Source organism: Hyperolius riggenbachi, chromosome 3, assembly GCF_040937935.1.
Source record: "Hyperolius riggenbachi isolate aHypRig1 chromosome 3, aHypRig1.pri, whole genome shotgun sequence".
NCBI lineage: Eukaryota > Metazoa > Chordata > Amphibia > Anura > Hyperoliidae > Hyperolius > Hyperolius riggenbachi.
The window spans coordinates 265,684,601-265,706,633 of NC_090648.1; the positions used below are offsets into that span (position 1 = coordinate 265,684,601).

At 40.1% G+C, this 22,033-nt stretch overlaps 1 protein-coding gene across 1 annotated transcript in view; it reads right to left on the reverse strand.

Moving 5' to 3' along the window:
* Positions 1-1,006: 1,006 nt before the first annotated feature.
* Positions 1,007-22,033, reverse strand: part of LRRK2 (leucine rich repeat kinase 2) — a 202,666-nt gene continuing 181,639 nt past the window's right edge. Inside the window, 9 exon segments of the mRNA XM_068276292.1 lie at positions 1,007-1,108; positions 3,790-3,920; positions 5,670-5,729; positions 9,802-10,007; positions 10,122-10,274; positions 11,966-12,150; positions 16,934-17,006; positions 18,958-19,151; positions 21,581-21,775. Coding sequence (XP_068132393.1) covers positions 3,796-3,920; positions 5,670-5,729; positions 9,802-10,007; positions 10,122-10,274; positions 11,966-12,150; positions 16,934-17,006; positions 18,958-19,151; positions 21,581-21,775 — 1,191 coding nt within the window. The 3' untranslated portion in view covers positions 1,007-1,108; positions 3,790-3,795.

Sequence of the window (22,033 nt, forward strand, 5' to 3'; positions counted from 1 at the left end):
CCTTTGCCTGCCTCTCGACTACGAATCTGCCTAATCCTTCCAATACGATTGACATCTGAATTAACGTGTATGACCCAAACCTGTTACCGACTACGTCTGTTGTGTATTGTATCACATAGCATCTAGCCTGATAGGCGGCCCACAGCTGCATTTGCTCTGGGCAATCTTGCTCCCTTGTTCATTAATCCTGTGTCCATCTGTGGAGCCTCTTCCATTATCCAGCTCTTAGCCTTGTTGCGCTGGGTGGTCAGAGAGTATGACCCCCAGCATTACAGGTGTATTCCCAGCATAATACTTTTTACCAATGCAGTCTGATAGAAAGTTATGGGAATGTTTAATTCAGGTAGTTAATGTCTATCTCTCAAGAAACTGAACAAAGTCACAGTTTATTTCATTTTTATTATGAAAGCAAAATAAACAATGCTTTAAGATCTGTCCAATTTAGGCATTCTTCTTCAGTTCTAAATTGTTTTCATTGGATAGATCAGAGTTTTACTTAATAGTAATAAAGTAATAAAATAATAGTTTGCAGCTTATACTTATCAAATAATAATAAACATCCACCCCACAAAGCTTCTGTATAAAAATAGGCTATCAAATAATAACCAACTATAATAAGATATTGGTTTATACATATGTACATTAAATATACAAATCAGCTTTGCAGAGTACATAAAACAAGTTGTATCAACATTTATAAGCATACAATCTGTGCCTGAACAATCTGATATTTTCTGTTAAATAATAATCTTTCCAAATATGCCACTGAAGATCAAAATCAAACTGACTAGCAAAATGGTAACTATACAGATTGCTTGTGTTGAAATGAACAGTTTATATATCATATTGACTTACTGTACAGAGAATGCTGTGGTTTTCAATTTGTTATAAAATATTTGCACAGAGTGTGTTTCAACTTTTAGGTATTCATAAAGATGATTGCAAATTTTAAATACTCATTAATGTTACAAGTATTCTAAGAAGTACATATGACTTTCACATAATCTTGATTCCAGCTCTATATTTTGTTGACATTTGCATTGTGTCTTGATCTTCACAACATATCATCTTTACAGGTAGAAGACTGCAGCAATGAGCAACATTTACTCTAGTAACAATGGAGAAAGAAAATATATTTTATAAGCATTATATAAAATATATGCACTGGGAATAAATATAGGTAAATTACGTATAATAAACACAAGGTACATTAAAATTTGGTTTATGTAATCAAACAAACAAACAAACACAGAACATTTATATTGCGCTTTTCCCCCGGTGGACTCAAAGCGCCAGAGCTGCAGCCACTAGGACGCGCTCTATAGGCAGTAGCAGTGTTGGGGAGACTTGCCCAAGGTCTCCTACTGAATAGGTGCTGGCTTACTGAGCAGGCAGAGCCGAGATTCAAACCCTGGTCTCCTGTGTCAGAGGCAGAGCCCCTAACCATTACACTATCCAGCCACCTAGTAGAGCATTTAAAAACTTTTTTGAAATTACTTTAAATTTAAAGCAGGATCTAGTTGTCAAGTGGTTAAAGTAACATTGTAGTGAGAGGGATGTACAGGCTGCCATATTTATTTCCGAAGCTTTTTGAATTTAACAGTTTCTGAATCACACACCTGAAACAAGTGTGTGCTTAACGTGGGCAAACTTTGATCAAAGCTCCTGAGATGCATACTATTTCTAGTTCAGTGGCTGTACAAGTTTAAGAGGCACAGGATTATCAAGGCAGCATACATAATTAATGTGCAAGCATAAGTGACCCAATGATATCCAATATCCACATCTCTCTCACTACAGGGCCATATGGGTCACTACTTATATAGTATACAAATAAAAACATTTTTTAGACAAATTACACATTCTTTGGCCACTATTTTCCTCCCATAAAGGTTTTATTTCTATGTATTCTCAAGGGGAAAAACATGGAAAAATACACATTTTCTTAATTTTCACCCATTATAGTTTTAGAGCAAACGAAAGTGATGGTCATTGAGATATAATTTCTTCTGTGTAAAACTTAATGCAAAATATATGCAGCCTGAACTAATCAAATGCATGTATTGCCAATCTAGATTCATCCAATTCTATGCATACTGTCTAGATTTAATTTACATGCGTGATGGAAAAAGAAGTGTCTCACTGACCATCTCTAGTGACAATATCTGATTTTGAAAGAAAAACTTAGTGTACCAGAGCTCAGGAAACTAAAAAGATTTATACATACCCGGGGCTTCCTCCAACCCCATACGCTCCGATTGCTCCCACATCACAGTCCTCAGTCTTCTGCAGCGCTGGTACCGGGTATCGCTCTTCCATCAGTCACAGCCAGTCTATGCAGGAGAAGTGCGCTCTGCGTATCTTTCCAGCAGCTTCTGGAGAGATACGTAGAGGGCGCACTTCTCGTACGCCAGACTGGCTCCAACTGACGGTAGTGTGGGGACCCGCTACCGGCGCTGCAGAAGACTGAGGACGGCGGCTTGGGAGCGATCGAAGTGTATGGAGCTGGAGGAAGCCCCAGATATGTATAAATCTTTTTAGTTTCCTGAGCTCTGGTACACTTTAAGTAGATAACTGAATCAGGGCATTAGACCTCTTTCACACGGAAGGCTTGACTGTGCTCTTGTCAGGCAGTTCAGCTTCCTGGCTGCCAGCCACAAGCGCCTTTCAGCTGTAATTAACAGCCAAATAGCAGCATCTGAAACCCCACACTTGGGTGGTGTTACCCAGTGGCAAAAACAAATGACATGTCACTCAATGGGAGGACTGCCTCTCCACTGCCACGCTGAGCTCTATCTAGTGCTTGGTCGGTACACAGGAGAAGCTGACATGCAGTGAATTCACTGTCTTCAGCATGCCATGTGAAAAGGGCCTGAATCCGCTCATGTGGTTATTAACCTGCTGAGCGGTATTTCCGATAGTGTTGGGCATGCCGCTCAAGAGGTTTTGCTAGCCTGAGGAGTCCCCCCACATTAATCTATTAAGAGAAGTGGCTGCATTCAATGTTAGCTAGCACTAGGCTAGCTAGTATAGGTGCCTTCCACCCCTGATCCAGCCGCTATATACATACCAAACCTCTATCCAGCGATTGCCGCAGCCTCCTGCACAGCTCCAGTCTTCTCTATGGGGAGGATCGGGACTGGGTGACGTCATGTACGATCCTCCCCATAGAGAAGACTGGAGCTGTGCCTGGAGGCTGCGGTGATCGCTGGATAGAAGCTGGGTAATGCATATAGCGGCTGGATCGGGGGGTGGGAGGCACCTATACTAAGCTAGCCAACATTTAATTCAGCCACTAAATAGATTTATCCTGGGGGGTTCCTGAAGCTAGCAAAACCTCTTGAGCGGCATACCACTCAGGTCAAATTCTCCCACACTTCACACACAAGTTACAACATGGTTTCAAAGACAGGATGAACGCTTTGCTATGCTTAGAACTAAAATGTTTATTGAGCCTGGTATACAGTTGCCATTGAGGGAACAACTTTCTTTTCCTTAAAACAAAAGTTTTCATTTTTATTTACATTTCAAAGAGATGAGATAAGACATTTATATCACACTTTTCTCCTGGCAGACTTAAAGCTCTTCAGAATTGTAGCCACTTAAGGGGCTCTCTTTGGGAAGCCAGGGACATTAGGGAGCATAGCCCAAAGACTCCTTACTGTTTAAGGTGCTCTAGCCGAGAATCTAACCCTGGTCAAAGGCTCATGCCCTGCATCAAAGGCAACACCCTTAACCAGTATGCTATCCAGCTTTAGGATGTCCATGCACACTAACATAGAAACTTACTTCCAATTAGAAATCAAGTGATAATCCTCGCGCTTTCTCTGCCAACTCTTGTCTAGTTTCATTATGCTTTTTAAGGTTTTGAACCTCATGTGGGAGGTTTGTATCCCAGACAGAAAGAAAATATTGTATTTCTACAAAAAATAAAAAAAGACGAAACATTTTATGAAAAAGTCGATACTGTAGTTAAACTTAAACACACATACAAACAAACAACATTCCAATGGAAATATATATGTATACACACACGCACATACAGAGTATTTCACAAAATGTTAAGTAGTCAGTGTACAGCTTGTATAACGGTGTAAATTTGCTGTCTCATCAATATAACTCAACACACAGCCATTAATGTCGAAACCACTGGCAACAAAAAAAAGTGAAGTGTGAATTTGAAATTCTGCACAATTAGACATTTCCTCTCCCCAGGGTCATGCTACTTGTTAGTGTTACAAGGTCTCAGGTGTGAATGGGGAACAAGCATGTTAAATTTTCTCATAGTGGTCGCTGGAACAGCAGTTGAACATAACAGCTTCCACTCTGAACAAGCCTCACCATGGTCGACCAGAGAAGTTCAGTGCACATGCTCTGCGTCATATCCAGAGGCTGTCTTTGGCAAATAGATGTTTGAATGCTGACAGCATTGCTGCAAAAGTTGAAGGGGTGCTCAGACCATACGCCGCATACTGCGTGAAATTGGTCTGCGCGGCTGTAGTTTCAGATCATCTAAAGATGATGCACAAGAAAGCCTGCAAACAGTTTTCTGAAGACAAGCAGACTGTCCTATGGTATGATGAAATCAAGATAAACTTATTTGGTTCAGATAGTGCGGCAACCAAGTGAGGAATACAAAACCAAGTGTGAAGGAACCATGAATACCAACATGTAAAGTGACATACGGAAGCAGAGATCCCATACCTTCAGAAACTTGGCTGCAGGGCTAAATTTCAATAACCCTTGCTAAAGAAACAATAGTAAAGGTGCTGGACTGGACAAGCATGTCTCCAGACCCAAACCCTATTGAGTATCTGTGTGGCATCCTCAAACGGAAGGTGGAGGATCGTAAGTTCTTTAACATCTGCAAGGCACTGCAGGAAAATATTGGTGGGCACACAAAATATTGACACTTTGGGCACAATTCTGCCATTCTTCATGTACTGTACTTACTTTTGTTGCCCACGGTTTAGACATTTAGGTCCTGCATACTCTAATGTGTAGTTTTCAACCACACTAATGGGTGTGTTTGAAAAGTGGACTGATGTGGACAGAAAAAAGTTAGTGTGCTCAGGCCCTAATGGCTGTGTGTTAATGGTAAACTTGAAGAGAAAAAAGGTACCTCAAATGGGTACTTACCTCAGTAGAGGTAGAGCAAAGTCACTGGATAATCGAGAGGCATCCCCATTGCCTCCACTGATCCCACGCTGGGAGCCAATGAACCTCTTCAACAAGATGCATCCCCCCTGTGCAGTAGCATGGAGTTTCTCATCAAAAAAAAGCTGAGTAGCTTTGTGCTACTGTGCAGGTGCAAGGCATCTTGAGCAGTGCGGCGTGCACATTCACAGATGGAAGCATGGCTGTGAACTTCCTGGGGGTCCTTATGTCCAGTGGTGGGAGGACGTGGGAAATGTTTGAAGGATCCTGAGGCTTTCCTCTATTGACATAAGTAAGGAAATGTTCCTCCTCTTATACTTAGAGGTTTGCTTTAAGCTATTTTGATGGGACAGCATAATGTTGTAAAGTATTCGGTGTATAGCTTGTATATTATATCCAAGTGACATGTCCAATGTTGTCCCAGGAAACAGATATTTTCACTTATGTGAGGAGATGTATACAGTGTGTGTGTGTGTGTGTGTGTTAATTTCCATAAACAGTTATCAGACTACCTTTCTGAGGTGTACAACGGCATCCCAGAACAAGCACAACATTCTTTATATTTCTTTTGTCTATAAAATAAAGGTAGAAAGCAGTATTATTAAAAAGTCTAGCACAAAAACTGCCCTTTGCCCAAAACAATTATTTTTGATAATTAAAGCGACAGTTTGATGTCTGTACAGATGTTCCCCCTTCTCTGCACCTGACCCTGTACAGGGGAACAGTTACCAGATGTCTTGATTTTTTGGACTAATTTGGACTGCTGTTATGGTGTCCCACTGTAGAGAGATTCTTGCTGCTATTTCCCTTCTCTCTCCCCATAGTAAAGTATATGCAAATCAGAATCAAGCACCTTTGTACAGGATAATAGTTGGATCAAAAAGCAGAACATTTAGGTATTCTGCCAGAATATAAAAAGGGTAGCTTTGTCATTGAGGATTAGGCCTATATATGAAAATAGTGACTTTAAAGGGGACAGAGGAGTGTTATTTGAAGAATACATTAAAACAATAAGCCCTATTCACAAGATGACTTACTAAAGAAATACCTTGGTCTACCAGTAGCCTAAGGTAAAGCCTGAAAGAAAAAAAAGGAAATCTTTTACTATATCCCATTTACCAGGGGTGGAAATATTGCTCTTGCATGAAGCCACAAGGCTCTTTAACCTCCTTGCCGGTTTTCCCGACCTGAGGGGTTTGTCTCTTTGTTAAGAATTCTTTTACAGCTGTCCTCAACGATGAGATGGAGGAAGATTGCGAAGATGTGGAGTCCGTTTGGGTAAATATTCATGGTGGAAATAAAAGTTGCCAATTGCTTATTGGGGTATGCTACAGACCACCTCTTATTAATGAAGCTGCAGAACTGCGATTACTACAGCAGATTGAAAAAGCTGCAAGTAAAAACGAGGTCATAATTATGGGCGACTTCAACTTTCCAGACATTGACTGGGGTATTGAGGCTACCCATTCTGGTAAAAGCAGCAGATTTCTTGCAGCACTACAGGACAATTACTTGACTCAAATGGTAACGGAACCAACTAGGGGGAATGCGTTACTGGATCTGATCATTTCTAATAGACCAGATAATGTATCAAATGTGCAGGTTCAAGAACATTTGGGAAATAGTGATCACAACATGATAACGTTTGATTTGGTGACTGATAGGCCACGGGGCAGCGGGACCACTAAAACTATGAATTTTAGAAAAGCAAAGTTCAATCAAATTAGGCAGGCACTAAGTTTGGTGAACTGGGATAATGTACTACAAGGGGACGACACTGAAGGGAAATGGCAAGCTTTTAAACGTATTCTCAATCAATATTGTAGTATGTATATCCCATATGGAAACAAAATGTCTAGGAATAAAAAAAGGCCTCTATGGATGAATAGAAAGGTTAGGGATAAAATGAAGAGGAAAAAGAATGCCTATAAGGTCCTAAAACAGGAGGGGACTGAGGCTGCACTAAGCAATTATAAGGAGTGCAATAAAAATTGTAAAAAAGAAATTAGGCTGGCAAAGATCGAAGCTGAAAATCAAATCGCTAGGGATATCAAATCTAACCCAAAAAAGTTTTACAAGTACATCAACTCTAAAAAAAGAAAGGTTGACTGTATAGGAATCCTAAAGGATGAGGGTGGGAACTCAATGGTGGACGACCAAGGTAAGGCAGAGTTATTAAATGCTTTCTTTGCTTCTGTCTTCACAAAGGAAACAGCACTGTTGCAAATTACAGAGGCAGAAGAGTCTCAATCTTCTAACTGTAATATTAAATACTTAACGCAGGAAGAAGTAAAGGCAAGACTAAATAAATTAAAAATAGACAAGGCACCTGGCCCGGATGGCATGCATCCTCGGGTCCTAAGAGAATTAAGTTCAGTTATAGCTAAGCCCCTTTATCTTATCTTTTGTGACTCTCTTGCAACTAGCAGAGTCCCAGTGGATTGGCGTACAGCCCACGTTTTCCCATTATTTAAGAAGGGCAAAAAATCTGATCCAGGAAATTATAGACCTGTAAGCTTAACATCAGTTGTATGCAAACTATTTGAGGGGTTAATAAGAGATACTATACATGACTTCATAGTAGAAAATAATCTTATTTCTCAGCATCAACATGGGTTTACTAAAGACAGGTCCTGTTTGACTAACATGCTCAGCTTTTATGAGGTAGTGAATGCTAATATGGATATTGGGAATGCTGTAGATGTGATATACTTGGACTTTGCAAAGGCCTTCGACACTGTTCCCCACAGAAGTCTGGTGCAAAAGTTGAGGATGCAAGGACTGGGGAAGAGTTTGTGTGCATGGATAGGGAACTGGCTAATGGACAGAAAACAAAGAGTTGTGGTCAATGGATCGTACTCAAAATGGGAGACTGTTAGCAGTGGGGTCCCACAGGGGTCTGTACTGGGTCCAGTGCTCTTCAATTTATTTATTAATGACCTAGTAGATGCAGTAGTGAGCAATGTTGCTATTTTTGCAGATGATACAAAATTGTGCAGAATCATCAACTCTCAGGAAGATAGTGTCATATTGCAACAGGATCTGGATAGGATGGCTATATGGGCACATACATGGCAGATGAAATTCAATGTTGACAAATGTAAAGTCATGCATTTTGGTCGTACCAATGGTCTAGCACCATACAAAATAAATGGGATACAGTTGGGAACATCAAACTTGGAGAAGGACTTAGGAGTACTCATCGACAACAAGTTAAATAATCGTACTCAATGCCAAGCCGCTGCAGCTAAAGCGAACAAAATTTTGGGATGCATTAAAAGGGAAATAAAAACTCGAGATGCTAGCATAATATTGCCCCTGTTTAACTCTCTCTAGTAAGGCCACATCTGGAATATGGAATTCAGTTCTGGGCACCACATTACAAAAAAGATATTGCAGTTTTAGAGCAGGTGCAGAGACGAGCTACAAAATTGATACGTGGGATGGAAGGTCTCGCTTACCAAGAAAGGTTAGATAAACTGGGTTTATTTAGTCTAGAGAAAAGACGCCTTACAGGAGATCTAATTAACATGTATAAATACATTAGAGGGCAATATAATAGCTTGGCGGAAGAGCTTTTTGTCCCTAGGCCTTCTCAAAGGACTAGAGGACATGAGCTGCGCATGGAGGAAAAACGTTTTAGCCATTTATTTAGGAAAGGGTTCTTTACAGTAAGAGTGGTTAAGATGTGGAATGCATTGCCACAGGAAGTCGTTATGGCAAACTCTATACCTACATTTAAAGGGGGCTTAGATGCTTTCCTTGCATTGAAAGACATCCATGGCTACAATTACTAGGTAATGCCTAATGATGTTGATCCAGGGATTTTATCTGATTGCCATCTGGAGTCGGGAAGGAATTTTTCCCATTTGGGGCTAATTGGACCATGCCTTGTGGGTTTTTTTTTCGCCTTCCTCTGGATCAACAGGGGTATGTGGGGGACGGGCTGGAGTTGTACTTTGTACTGGTTGAACTCGATGGACGTATGTCTTTTTTCAGCCAAAATAACTATGTAACTATGTAAAAAAAAGAAGCTGTTAGCGGTGATCCCGAGCTCAGGTCGGGGTAGGCAGTGCAGCACTTTACCTATCAGTTTTGGAGTCTCGCGCGCGATCGCGCTGTGCAGCGGGACTCCAGCCTCTCTCCCCGGCAGCGTGGGGTCTTTCCCTGGCCGCCGGGATCCCCATGTCCCCGCTATTCTTCCGGGGACCCGGCGGCCAATCGGAGCGGCGGTGGCGGCGTTACGTCATCAGGGGCGGGGCTAATATTTAAAACAAACTTCTCTATATTAGAGAAATATAGAGAAGTTCGTTTATATGTATATTAGCGCCATCTTGTGGTCAAAATGATAACTGCAGCGCTAGAGCCCAGGAAGGTACATTTTTTATTCTGCTGCAGATCTACCTGCCAGAATGATTTTTTTTTCAGGTTTTAGGGTCTGAATGAGTGGAAAAAAATTGCACCTCTTTTAGACCCTAAAATCTGGAAAGAATCAGACCGGCAAGGAGGTTAATTGGTCAGATTGATTCAGGTGCAGGAAATGGAAACTAAGTGCAACTAAGAATCTAGTACATGGTGCAGCTTACAAATATCTATCCATATTCCCAATACATGTGTGATCATGGAAAATTAAATTTTCTGTACCTAGCTGCGTGGGAACCATGCTCCGAATAGAATCACAAAAACTAGAAATTATTCTTATTGGTCGGCGGGTTGAAAGGTCAATGAGCAGAATGTGTCCTCCTCCAGTCCCCACCCATAAAGCAGTATTCTTCTGTAGAAACAAAGTCTTAACTCGGGCAGTGTAAGAATCTTCTTTCTTTAGTTTTCTCTGCTTCACAATTTCCTCTCTGCAATACATATATATATATGTAAGTATAAGATACATTTGGAAAGCAAATAAAAGATCACATTTAAATACACTGCAAGCTATATGCAATACATAAATAAATAAAATCATTTACTTCATAAACTGAGCACAGTCAAGTACTCCAGACAATTTTTCGGACTTCTTATCCCAAATCTCGATTAAAGGACTGTACTTTCTTGCTACATAGATGTATTTGTCAACCACAAAAGAAGTGATATTCGAGTCAGTAGAGGATCCATGAGAAAACCTAAAACAAAGCAGAATTTGTTGAGATACTGCAGCTCATCAAAATGTTCTACTGCTTAAAAGGTGATCTCATTTTCAGTTTTGCATTATTTAAATCAACATTTATATGTATTCACTTTAATGAACAAGCAATATTACTCTTTTATGTACATTCTATACTTTGATTCAAGAGTACTAGAGCTCAAGCCCACTGGCGGCAGCGTTTGCAATTTGGAAATTGCTCGCTATTCCCAAACCTCTAAGTACCATGATTTTTAGCACAATTACCAGAGACCGCATTGAATCTGACTGCAACAAAAATGCTGCAGGCAGCACTTTTGCGATCATTCTGCAATTGCAATGCTGCTGTGAAGCCACTCCCATAGGGTTCCACTGTTGCAATGTTTTTACAATTGCCGCCGATCTGATGTGGAGGCACAATCCAAGTGATCTGATGTGCAGGCACAATCCAAATCCTCTATGAGAATGTGGTAATCTGTGTTCTGCCAAAGCTGTCTGTTTTTTGGGTTGGTTACAGCTGGGAGAAAACTGTCTGCTTTTTCTAGCAATACATCGCATTGCAGTGTACAAAGTACTAGTCCCCTTCCATGACCTTGTAACACCCCGGTTCAATTCAACGTTAGCTCCATCAGCATAAGAAACATAAAAATGTATTCCCTTTCCATATCCTAGCATTCCCCCCTCTAGTGTTATTATTATTACTGAGGGCCTGTACAGGGTAGATCCTGTAGTCTTGTCCTTTAACTGTCCTTTAAAGGGGTTCACAATCGAATCCCTAGCATAGTCATATGTCCATCATTGTCTAGGGCCAATTTTAGGGGAAGCAAATTAACCTCTCTGCAACTGCCTAACGCAGGATGGCAGCTGCAGAGTGGCTCTCTCGCCTCAGTCACACCATATAGTGTGATCTCGTGATGAGCGAGATTTGCAGGGAGCAAGCAATCAACCGCGATCAGCCTGCCAGCCACAATCGGAGCTGGCAGGGTGATTTTAACACAAAAAAAGGCAAAAAATATATGTATACCGTGCTGCGATCTAGCACAGCACTGTACAAAGAATGTCCTTGTCAATTGACTGTCCCTAGGGGTGGCTCACACTCGAATCCCTATCATAGGCTGATGCCTATGTATGTGTAGTGTACATAACACGGATATAGGGCTAATTTAGGGGGGGAGGGGGTAATAAAAAAAATAGGGTTTTTTTTTTAAAGAAATTTGAATTTTTAAAAAATAATTTTAAAAAAAATTGTAGCAGCAATCAAATACCACCGAAAGAATGCTCTATTAGTGGGAAGAAAAGGAGGTCAAATTCATTTGGGTGCTAAGTTGTATGACCAAGCAATAAAATGTTAAAGTTGCGAAGTGCTGAATTGTAAAAATCGCCTGGTCACTAGAGGGGTATAAACCTCTGGTCCTAAAGTGGTTAACCTATCTGTATGTCTTTGGGTTTCCTCCAGACACTACAATTTCCTCCTGCATCCCACACAGACATAGAAAAAACATACAAACTCCTAGCAGATAATGCCCTGGCTGAGATTTGAACCGGTGACCAAGAGCTGCAAGGGGAGAGTGCTATCCACTATGCTCCACTGTGACTACCTTCCTAAAATGCCATATTCCTCAAAAAATAAACTATTCACTCTCCAGGTTTTAAGACAGAAGACAACGTTTCAGACACAGTTTGTAAACTTACAGCACAGCATTTTTTGTTTCAATACTTGTTTGAACAGAAAATTCACTCGAAAGAGACAAGATTTTTGTGCCACATATTCCCCAAACTGCAGTCTTTTCAGATGAATATGTCGATTCACATAAGCACATCACTGGAGTGCTGATATTGCCTACATTAAGCACTTTTATAGGAGTTGCATCCTGGCACTGTAAAGAAAAATGCAAACTTAAATCAATTCACAAGTAAACTCTAAACACAGATAAATAACAGAAGTCATATTTAATATCTTTGGATACACAGAAAGACTTCCTTGGCCTATGCGGTCATCTCTGTCTTAATTGGCAATACATGAACAAATATCTCCCAAACTTCCAAAACCTAATCAATCTTGCTTTACTGAATAAATGTTACAACATCTGGAATTTAAGAGACAGTCTCCCTACAGACTTTTGGGGGGCTTATATATAAATTCCTGTCTGGACTAAATTTTTACGTATAAGAAATCTCTGTAAGCCAATAGCTATGGAAACCTTAGTGAAAAAAATACTTCACCGATAATAGATCAATATAGTCGAAACCAATAAGCAGGAAGTGCATGACCCAACTATGACGGGAGATGGTGTTCAATCAGTCTTACATAGCACAATTATTAACAGGAACCTGCAAATTAAATCACAATTCCCTCTTTTCTCCTTTAAGGGCTGGTGCACACCGGGCGGCTTTTTGGGCGTTTTCAGATCCGCTTGCGGCTGCGGATCTGCTTGGTCAATGTATCTCAATGGGGTGGTGCACACCAGAGCGGGAGGCGTTTTGCGGAAACGAAAAATGCCTGGGTGAGGCATTTTTTGGATTGCGGATGCGTTTCTGCCTCAATGTTAAGTATAGGAAAAACGCAAACCGCTCTGAAAAACGGCACTTCAGAGCGGTTTTGCAGGCGTTTTTGTTACAGAAGCTGTTCAGTAACAGCTTTACTGTAACAATATATGAAATCTACTATACTGAAAACCGCAGCAGCAATCCGCAAAACGCTAGCAAAACGCCTCATAAAAATAAAAAAAAGCGTTTAAAAATCTGCTAGCATTTTGCGGATCTGCTAGCGGGTTTTGGTGTGCACCAGCCCTAACTCCCATTTGGCTTATTTTTTCTTTAATTGAGGAGCACATTAGAAAAAAGTGGAATTATTAAAATTCCTCGCAAAATATTAGTTTGCCTAAAAGAATGGCAATCTAAAAAAAAAAAACTTTTGGATAAGGGGTGTTGGTAATGGACGTGGAGGACTATTGCAGGATGTGCTATGACATTCTTAGTGACCAGAACTGTTATGTCAGGATCCCTGCCCACGGATTCAACAGGAATCAGGTGACTTTGTTCATTTAAAGAATGCGGCCTCTGCAGCTTACTCTACATTCATTCAAAAAGAAATTTAGATCTGACTTGACCACTCCTATACTTTTTTTTTTGAGAGAGTAAGACCTAAAATGATTGACTTATAGCGGAGGATATACTGTGGTGTGAAAAACTATTTGCCCCCTTCCTGATTTCTTATTCTTTTGCATGTTTGTCACACTTAAATGTTTCTGCTCATCAAAAACCGTTAACTATTAGTCAAAGATAACATAATTGAACACAAAATGCAGTTTTAAATGATGGTTTTTATTATTTAGTGAGAAAAAAAAACTCAAAACCTACATGGCCCTGTGTGAAAAAGAAATTGCCCCCTGAACCTAATAACTGGTTGGGCCACCCTTAGCAGCAATAACTGCAATCAAGCGTTTGCGATAACTTGCAACGAGTCTTTTACAGAGCTCTGGAGGAATTTTGGCCCACTCATCTTTGCAGAATCGTTGTACTTCAGCTTTATTTGAGTGTTTTCTAGCATGAACCGCCTTTTTAAAGAGAACCAGAGATGAAGCACCCTCTTGTATTTTACCTTATAAATCAGTGGGAACATGACAGTAAACACCTAATCTGCCCTTTGTTTCATTGTTCTCTGTGTAATCTGACTGTTATCACGTCTGATAAGAATCCCCGACTGAGAAGTCAGGCTGCTCCGTCTAGCTTTGCTACAGAAAGATTATAGCTAAGTCTGTATTCTGTGGTGTTATTTCAAGCCCAAGCCTGCCCCCTTGTGGCTTTGCTATAATGACTCAGCAATAATCATTCCCAGCAAAGCCAGATTTAATTGCTCAGTCTGGGATTCTTGTGACTGCTGTTAACAGACACTTTTAGCAGTGAGGAGGAAACAGAGAGCATGGTAAGTGTTTTCTCTAATGTTCTTACTGATATACATGGTAAAATACACAAGGGTGCTTCGTCTCTGGTTCCCTTTAAGGTCATGCCACAACATCTCAATAGGATTCAGGTCAGGACTTTGACTAGGCCACTCCAAAGTCTTCATTTTGTTTTTCTTCAGCCATTCAGAGGTGGATTTGCTGGTGTGTTTTGGGTCATTGTCCTGCTGCAACACCCAAGATCGCTTCAGCTTGAGTTGACGAACAGATAGCCGGACATTCCCCTTCAGGATGTTTTGATAGACAGTAGAATTCATGGTTCCATCTATCACAGCAAGCCTTCCAGGTCCTGAAGCAGCAAAACAACCCCAGACCATCACACTACCACCACCATATTTTACTGTTGGTATGATGTTCTTTTGCTGAAATGCTGTGTTACTTGTACGCCAGATGTACCAGGACACGCACCATCCAAAAATTTAAACCTTTGGCTCGTCGGTCCACAAGGTATTTCCCCAAAAGTCTTGGCAATCATTGAGATGTTTTTTAACAAAATTGAGACGAGCCTTAATGTTCTTTTTGCTTAAAAGTGGTTTGCGCCTTGGATATCTGCCATGCAGGCCGTTTTTGCCCAGTCTCTTTCTTATGGTGGAGTCGTGAACACTGACCGTAATTGAGGCAAGTGAGGCCTGCAGTTCTTTAGATGTTGTCCTGGGGTCTTTTGTGGCCTCTCGGATGAGTTTTCTCTGCGCTCTTGGGGTAATTTTGGCTGGCCGGCCACTCCTGGGAAGGTTCATCACTGTTCCATGTTTTTGCTATTTGTGGATAATGACTCACTGTGGTTCGCTGGAGTCCCAAAGCTTTAGAAATGGCTTTATAATCTTTACCAGACTGATAGATCTCAATTACATTTGTTCTCATTTGTTTCTGAATTTCTTTGGATCTTGGCATGATGTCTAGCTTTTGAGGTGCTTTTGGTCTACTTCTCTGTGTAAGATAGCTCCTATTTAAGTGATTTCTTGATTGAAACAGGTGTGGCAGTAATCGGGCCTGGGGGTGACTACAGAAATTGAACTCAGGTGTGATAAACTACAGCTAAGTTATTTTTTTAACAAGCGGGGCAATCACTTTTTCACACAGGGCCATGTAGATTTGGAGTTTTTTTTCTCACTAAATAATAAAAACCATTATTTAAAACTGCATTTTGTGTTCAATTATGTTATCTTTGACTAATAGTTAACGGTTGTTGATGAGCAGAAACATTTAAGTGTGACAAACATGTAAAAGAATAAGAAATCAGGAAGGGGGCAAATAGTTTTTCACAGCACTGTATGGTATTTGAACGTGCACATGGCCACCTTCAAATCCTCACCATAAGATAAAACAATACAAGGGAATTTCATTCTATATGTGTTTCAGAACAGAAAGATGCAGTAATACAGAATAACAAAGCAGCTAGGGGTGACCCAAACCACTAGGAACGTATAGGTGACTAAAAGAAACCGAAAAGCCCTTACTAAAAAGCAATGCTTGGTGTGGTTTGCCTTCTTAAAACAGCAAGTTTACTTCTGTATTAAGAAGGCAAATCACACCATGCAGTAATACTTAAGACCTGTAGTTGTTATCTCTCATGAACTTCCATACCTGTGCACCAGTCACAGAAATTCACTATATTTGCTGCTTTGCATAGACCTAACCTGTGGTTTGGACCCGTACTGGCAGCATATTACACCGCTCTTCAGTATAATCTGATCTAAGTTTATCTGTATTGGTAAGCTGTGCACACACCTTTTTGATTGGCCAAACAGATCCTGAATACAGGTAGTTCCCGACTTACGAACGACCCGCCGATACGAACAGCATGGATTCTGCGTTTCCATGGGAACAAGCCATTTTTTATTTATTTTAATTGGACTTGAAGTTTTTGAAAAAATCGATTTTGAAAAATTAAAAAAAAGGCTTTTAAACTTGTATAAGCAGGTACAGAGGGCAGAGGTGACACAAAGGGGGACACTGGAGGCACAGGGGGGGCATAGAGGAGATACAGGGGACAGAGATGGCACAGTGTTCCGACTTAAGAACAGATTCAGGTTAAGAACGAACCTACAGTCCTTATCTCGTTCGTTAACCGGGGGCTACCTGTACTATGAACAAATTGTGTAGGTAAGCGCTCATATTGCAGGGAAGTTGCCAAATTTGTCAATTAAAATTGGATGTGTATAGGCACCTTTATGCTAGCCATACAATGTACAATTTCTCATAGACAAGGTAAATCAATATCTTACAGATATCAATTGTACTGGTTTACCACCTTGTACCAGAAAATGTTTGATAACATTTCTGTAGAAACGTTGATCAATTCTGATTGCACCATTGCAACCATTAGCACTACAGTTAGCTACAGTTAGGTAACTTTGCAGAAAAAAAGGTCTTTGGCTCACCCTTATAGACTGTAACTGGATCCAAATTTTCAAAGAAAAACCATTGTTTGATTATGGAAAATTTGATTTAAACAAACCCGTCTTGCTGCACAACTTTAAACTTAGGACACCCTGCATGTGGAATTCAGGACATTTCATTTTATAAGCTGATCACAGCTTTTCAGTGCTCATTAAATCTCTGATAAGATTTGAATGTTCAAAAAGAGTGAACTTGCATAGAACAGGATAAATGTTGAAAGGTCTATTAAAGACCCTGATATATATTGAAGAGCTATGTGTTATTGTTTTGTGCCAATGCTTGAGCATACTGTATTTACCTTTATGGCAGTGTCCTCAAATACTGCAATATGACCATTTGCTGTACCAACAAACAAGAAAAACTTCTTCTGGCTAAAAAAACAAAGATTAGTTTGTAAACACATCAAGCCCAACATGCCACAAATATACACTACAATTTAATATATACTCTACAATGAGAAAAACGTGTTACTTAAAACAAATCACCAGAAAATATAAATACTCGCTGGATAGACACCATATAGGCATAGAATATATTTTGCCATATCCATTAATGTAAAACTGTCAAAATGTCCTCCTCTGCTCCAATAAATCAGCTATATTGTAACACGTTGTACAAGGGAGGTGGTATGCAATGGAACAGCTTTGGTGAGTGGGGTAATGTGGGAACAATGAGCTTGGTTTTTACACAATCTGGTGTGCTGAATCTTTAAACATTCTCAAGAGACACTTGTGCACACATTGGATTATCAACTGAGCTCCATCTTGCTTGTGTACATAGCTCTAGTTTCACAGTGTGATGAGAGTCTTGTGTAGTACTGAGCTTTGTGAACTTGAAGGGCTGCTGGAGTTTGTTGGTTTATATCTAACTGCAGAAGATAAGAGGCAACTGTATTGCAGGGAGCCCCTTTGTGCAAGTTAAGCCATAAACCATGCAGATTGATCCCTCCTTGCGCAGATAGTGAATGGTTCCTACACCACACTGCAAACTCAAATTCAATAGGATTTCAGCAGGAATCCACTAAGCATTACGGTGTACCAGACGTGACATGTGACATGATGAGATGAACATGTGTAAGTACAGTGCAAAGCATATTGATTACCAGGCTGTTTGTTTATTTTATTTTACTGTCTGAAATAGCTTACTCTCAGGCATGCAATGACAGCTTCTGTCTTGTCAGTACTTTGTTGGGAATATAGTAAACCTCACTGATAAGCAAATTATAAGTGATAAAAGTTTCCTGGCAGAATACTACTTCTGGGAGCAGGGGATAGAAAAAGGTCAATAGTTCATGTAATTTAACTCTGGAGCATCTAATAGGCTGTCATTGAACAGAGACAATTTAATTTGTAAATGTTTATAAACAAAATAAAACAATGGGATTCTATAAAAAAAAGTAATATTTAGGAGCAGGAGGCTAAATACAATTGTTTATCTCAACAGTTTATTTCCACCTCGGATTCACTTTAATCCCATTTAATCAATATACAGCTCAATGATATGCAACTCTATGCGGTCACTCCTTTCTTGCCTGTCTGCACATAGAAATCCATTATGTACGGTCAGCTTAAAGATGTTCCAATATGTCCAATCATCCTAGCTGATGATGTCTAGCTTTAAAGTGATTGAAATAGTATTTCCAAGATTGGTCTGACTGAACAGTATTGAATCATGCACTACTTCCACATTAGCTGCTCTGACAAGGGAAACAGATTTAATTACTTTAAGGTCAAAAGCAGAAAGTATAACTAATTAAGCAAAGTGGATTTTGAAGACATGGTTTTAATTGCATGCTTATGCCACACTATAGTTCCACTTTAAAATATTATGGAGGCCTGTCCATCAACTAGTCAGTGCTTTCCGGGATGTGTGGTTTGATAATGTTAGCCATGATCTTTGGCAGATTATACTAAATTCGATATTCAGAGACTCAAAAAGGCGTTGCCAAATGACAGTTTCTAAATATATTTTCTGCAGATGTCAAATAATTCACTATATGGACTTACTTAACATTTAGATTAATATTGGTGGTACCGTCAACATGAAAACTATTGTTTTCCATTAAATGCTACACCATTTGAAGATAGCAATAACAGATACCTTCTCCTAGTCTGATTCTGATGCAAGTCATCATATGAACACACACCAGTATTGGTGAGGTCTCAAACCACACATCAATAATGCAGGTATTTGTATTGCTGGATGCCCTAATTGTATACATGCTCCCCACTATGTGCTTTGTACTATGTACAGTGCTATGAAAGACGTTTGTGCTATATAGATAAAAAATAATACTGTGCGTATATATATACGGTAATATACCTCTGCTTCAAAACACAGGTAAATAACAAGCAGGTAACAGAGTCTGGCATTTTGTGAAGGTGATGCTTTATTTTCAGATTTTCAACTTGTGCAGCCAGTATATCTCCAGACTGCATGCCTGCCAAGATCCATTGTTCTCTTTCACCATGTACAGTCACTAGTGCAAGACACAAGATTCTGCTGTCCGAAAACTCCTGCAAGCAATGCAGAAAGAGACTTAATTATAACTCTAAAAGTGGTTGCATGCACATTAAAAAAATGATACCCATTACCATCAACTAGCATGTAAAATCTTCAGAAGGGGGAGGTTCCAGGCCAACACCTGCTTATCAATGGGGAAACAAGAGGATGAGACACACTTTACTAATCTATCCAGTACCTCCCCCAACTTTACAGCAGTAGATTAACCACAAACACCAGGAGCCCACAAAAGGGATGGCTCCCATATTTGTTTTGATTTCTTGCCTTGCCCCATCAACACGTGTACGTATGCATTCTTATAAACTACTAATACATTTTGAACTAATTATTAAGCTGATTTGATTTAAAATGGCCAGGACTGACTCTTCTAGCACTTTGATTCTGCACTGGTGTAAGGGTATCAGGGGAGAAGGTGGGTTGGTGTATAGGCATGGTAAATGAGATGCAAATAATTCTGATTTGATGCAGAATTCTGTGAATTTTTAGGCAAATATATGCATCTTGGCAATGGACCAATTGAATCCCACCTTGGTTTCATTCCATTTTGAAGCTAAATTAAATTGTGCATCAGCTCGGAATTATTGCATCTCATTGACCATTCATATTGGCAAATCCCATATGTGCAGGAGGAAGAAAAGGAAAATGAGTTGGGGTAAGGACCAGACCAAACCTTCTGTTCTGCTATACACAATGTGTTGTCTCTCCTCCCCTTCATCACAACAAATGTGCCTGTATACTACTCAAATCTTGATCCCTGCAGGTAATAGTCCATGTATGTGTGTACAAAGCTTTACTTGTAAACTTACAAAGTTAGCCAATAAATGGTATCATCTTGATTCAAAATTGCCTACCTAAACTGATGGCTAACTCCATAGATTAGTCAAATGCTGCTACTAAACGGTTATCTACCTGTGCTTGGATTCAGTAATGGGTCCCTGAACTGAGAAAGATCTGAGGGATGCCATTGCTGGCTTTCCTTTAAAAATAATATTTGCCAGGCTGTCAACTGATCTTCTGCCTCTTCCATCTTCTGAGGCTGAACCAGTAGGGAGATCAGTGTTCTGACTTGGTGTTGGCACGCACAGGTTACACGTTTGTGCTTTGAAAATGACTCAAAGTATTTAAAGGATACCGCAGATGAAACCAAAGATTGTTCTTTTACTTACTGGAACATCTTCCAACCCATGTAGTCTTGTAGATTTCTCACTATCTTCCCAGTTCTACTCCTTGATCCACTGTCTGGCTTGGCCAAGTTGCACACACGCTGGCCCAGCGGTGTGCCCCCACTGCATGCGCAGTATATTAAGACTTGTAACTACGCATGAGCAGAATGCTCCCTACTATGGGAGAGCAAACAAGGAGGCGCACCACCGAGCCAGCGTATGCACAGTAGTATGGAACTCAGCCAAGCCGTGCACTTTACCAGGCCACAAAACCGATCACGGAGGAGGGATGGGAACACAGCGAGGGACCTACAAGACTACAGGGGTTAGGAGAAGCCCCAGGTAATTAAAAGAACAGTCTTTAGTTTGGATTTGAGTATTGTTTAAATTAAAAAACATCAGCATAACAGCCAGGTAATAGAATTTTTTTAAACTGGAGATGGAAACTTCCATAATCCTTTACTTCAGGTCATCTATGAGGAAATCTACTGTCAGAAAAATTGTAAATAACCAACAATAGAAAAAAAAAACAAAGGGGCACACATCTAAAAGCACCATCTAACTGTGTTCTACCCAGGCTCTTTTAGCTGGGTGCTCCACGTAGCTAATTTTGGTGAGCACCTGGCTGTCATCAGCTCGCCTCCTCATCCTCCTCCTATGCTGTAAGCAGAGTTGCACCGACCCTGTATTCTCCCCTCGTACCACACCCGGCAACTTTTTCATGCCACTCGGCTGGAAAAAAATTCTGGGGAGAACACTGATTTAACATAGTCGCTTCAAATGAAGGAATAGTCTTTCACCATACTTAATAATTCTGGAGAATGCTAGTAAACAAAGGTGATACAGAAAGCCCAGACTGATTAATAAAGAGGAACTGTAAAAATTATAGTTTACTAACTTCTCATCAACTGCACCATGATTTGATAAGACCCAAGCAAGGAATGTAACGGTTTGCCATAAGATGTACAAATTAAAAAATCCAGCCCAATTTTAATCAATCACATTTTCCAAAATTCATAAATCAACCCCTTTGAGTCACTGCATGTATTCTGCAGGTGTGTGAGGCCAGAGACATCTGGCATTTTTAAAAAGATGATCAAAAATGGTAGCTCTCAATGTGCCTTCAGAGCTTACTACCGGTCTTCATAAGTTACACAAAATAATTAGACTAATTAACTACTTGCATGGTTTCTTTGCAAAACAAGGAAGAAATGTGCATCAGATTCCTGTTTTAAAAGCCTACAAATTGTCATACTTACCTGAGATGTATGTCCACCTTTTATTAAATTCAATGAGGAAATCTGTCCTTTATCAGTACTACCGCTTCCAATCCAGACTGTGGGGTTCTTAAAACCATGACTTGTCGCCACAATGCACTCAGCTGTAAGAGGACTTGGTACCACAAAGTTTCTCATCAGACAAATAAGTTCTGCAGAGTTTAAAATGTCATATACCTGTAAAAAAATACAGTAATTGAGGGCTCAGATCTCCTGGTCTCTAAACTTAAAGAACAATGCATAAAATTAAAGTGAACCTCCGGACTAAAAATCTACTCAGCAGAACTGAAAAGGCTTGGTGTTTCTTTAACAGTTTCACAGCATCAGAACTTTGTTTTTCTTACCAAAGCATCATTTTTAGCTGAATTCTTAGCTAAGCTCCACCCATCAAAGAAAAAAAATCACAGGCTTTTTTTCCCTGATGCTGTGCAGAGC